Source organism: Perca fluviatilis, chromosome 10, assembly GCF_010015445.1.
Source record: "Perca fluviatilis chromosome 10, GENO_Pfluv_1.0, whole genome shotgun sequence".
In the NCBI taxonomy this organism is placed as follows: Eukaryota; Metazoa; Chordata; class Actinopteri; order Perciformes; family Percidae; genus Perca; species Perca fluviatilis.
In genome coordinates, this window is record NC_053121.1 from 37,729,087 (window position 1) to 37,729,975 (window position 889).

An 889-nucleotide genomic window follows, 5' to 3' on the forward strand; every position below is an offset into this window, starting at 1 on the left:
GTAAATATTCATGAAAATAAAAAGGAAACACATTGAATGAGAAGGTGTGTCCAAACTTTTGGCCTCTGTGCTGTATACCTGCATCGCTCAGCTGTGGTCTGTCTCTCTGCAGGTCAATCTCCGGTTCAGGATCTGAAGGCGGACGTTCGGCTCGACAGCGGGGTCTGTGACAGCGGCGTGGAGCTGTCCACAGCGTGAACGCCTCATTGGCTCGTCTCCACTTGGGTTTGACAACAACAACAACAAACAAACACAATCCATCCCATCCGCTGATTGGTTGATTAATCCCTGGCTCCAGTTTTCCCGGGCTGAGTGGTTTTCTTCACAAACATTTTAACTTGTTTTTAATTAAATGTGTTTATTTTTTATTTTATTTTTTTAACCTGATGACACAGGAAACATGTTCAAAATCAAAAACATATATTGGATTTTTAATGGTTCTCAGCCCACACTACACTCCCAACAGCTCACCCAAAAGAATGTAAATCTGTGATTTAGTTCCTCTGAAGAGGAAATCAGTTATTTTAAAAGGACTAATTCACCCAAAGAGTACAACCAGAGAGTCTGAAATGTCACGTCCGTAGGAAAATATTTGATATTTTGATATTTTTGGATGCTGAGCGAACAGATAAAGTGGACGGTGGATTTTTTTATTTTTTTTTTAGCAGCTACGTCTTCAGACTTTAAACCTGAAGTTAGTTTTTAGAGGATGGGGGGGGGAGGTGCTATTAATACTCAAATGATTGTAAAGAAATGTGCCCTTAAAGTAGCGGTTCACATTGTTTCAAATCTGTCTTAAAGGTCCCATGGCATGAAAATGTCACTTTATGAGTTTTTTTTTTTAACATTAATATGAGTTCCCCCAGCCTGCCTATGGCCCCCCAGTGGC

General features: G+C 40.4%; 1 protein-coding gene across 1 annotated transcript in view; it reads left to right on the forward strand.

The window, feature by feature from the left end:
• Positions 1 to 262, forward strand: part of nfkb1 (nuclear factor of kappa light polypeptide gene enhancer in B-cells 1) — a gene marked incomplete in the record, with an annotated part of 65,526 nt that extends 65,264 nt beyond the window's left edge. The window contains 1 exon segment of the mRNA XM_039813087.1: positions 113 to 262. Coding sequence (XP_039669021.1) covers positions 113 to 198 — 86 coding nt within the window.
• Positions 263 to 889: the final 627 nt, after the last annotated feature.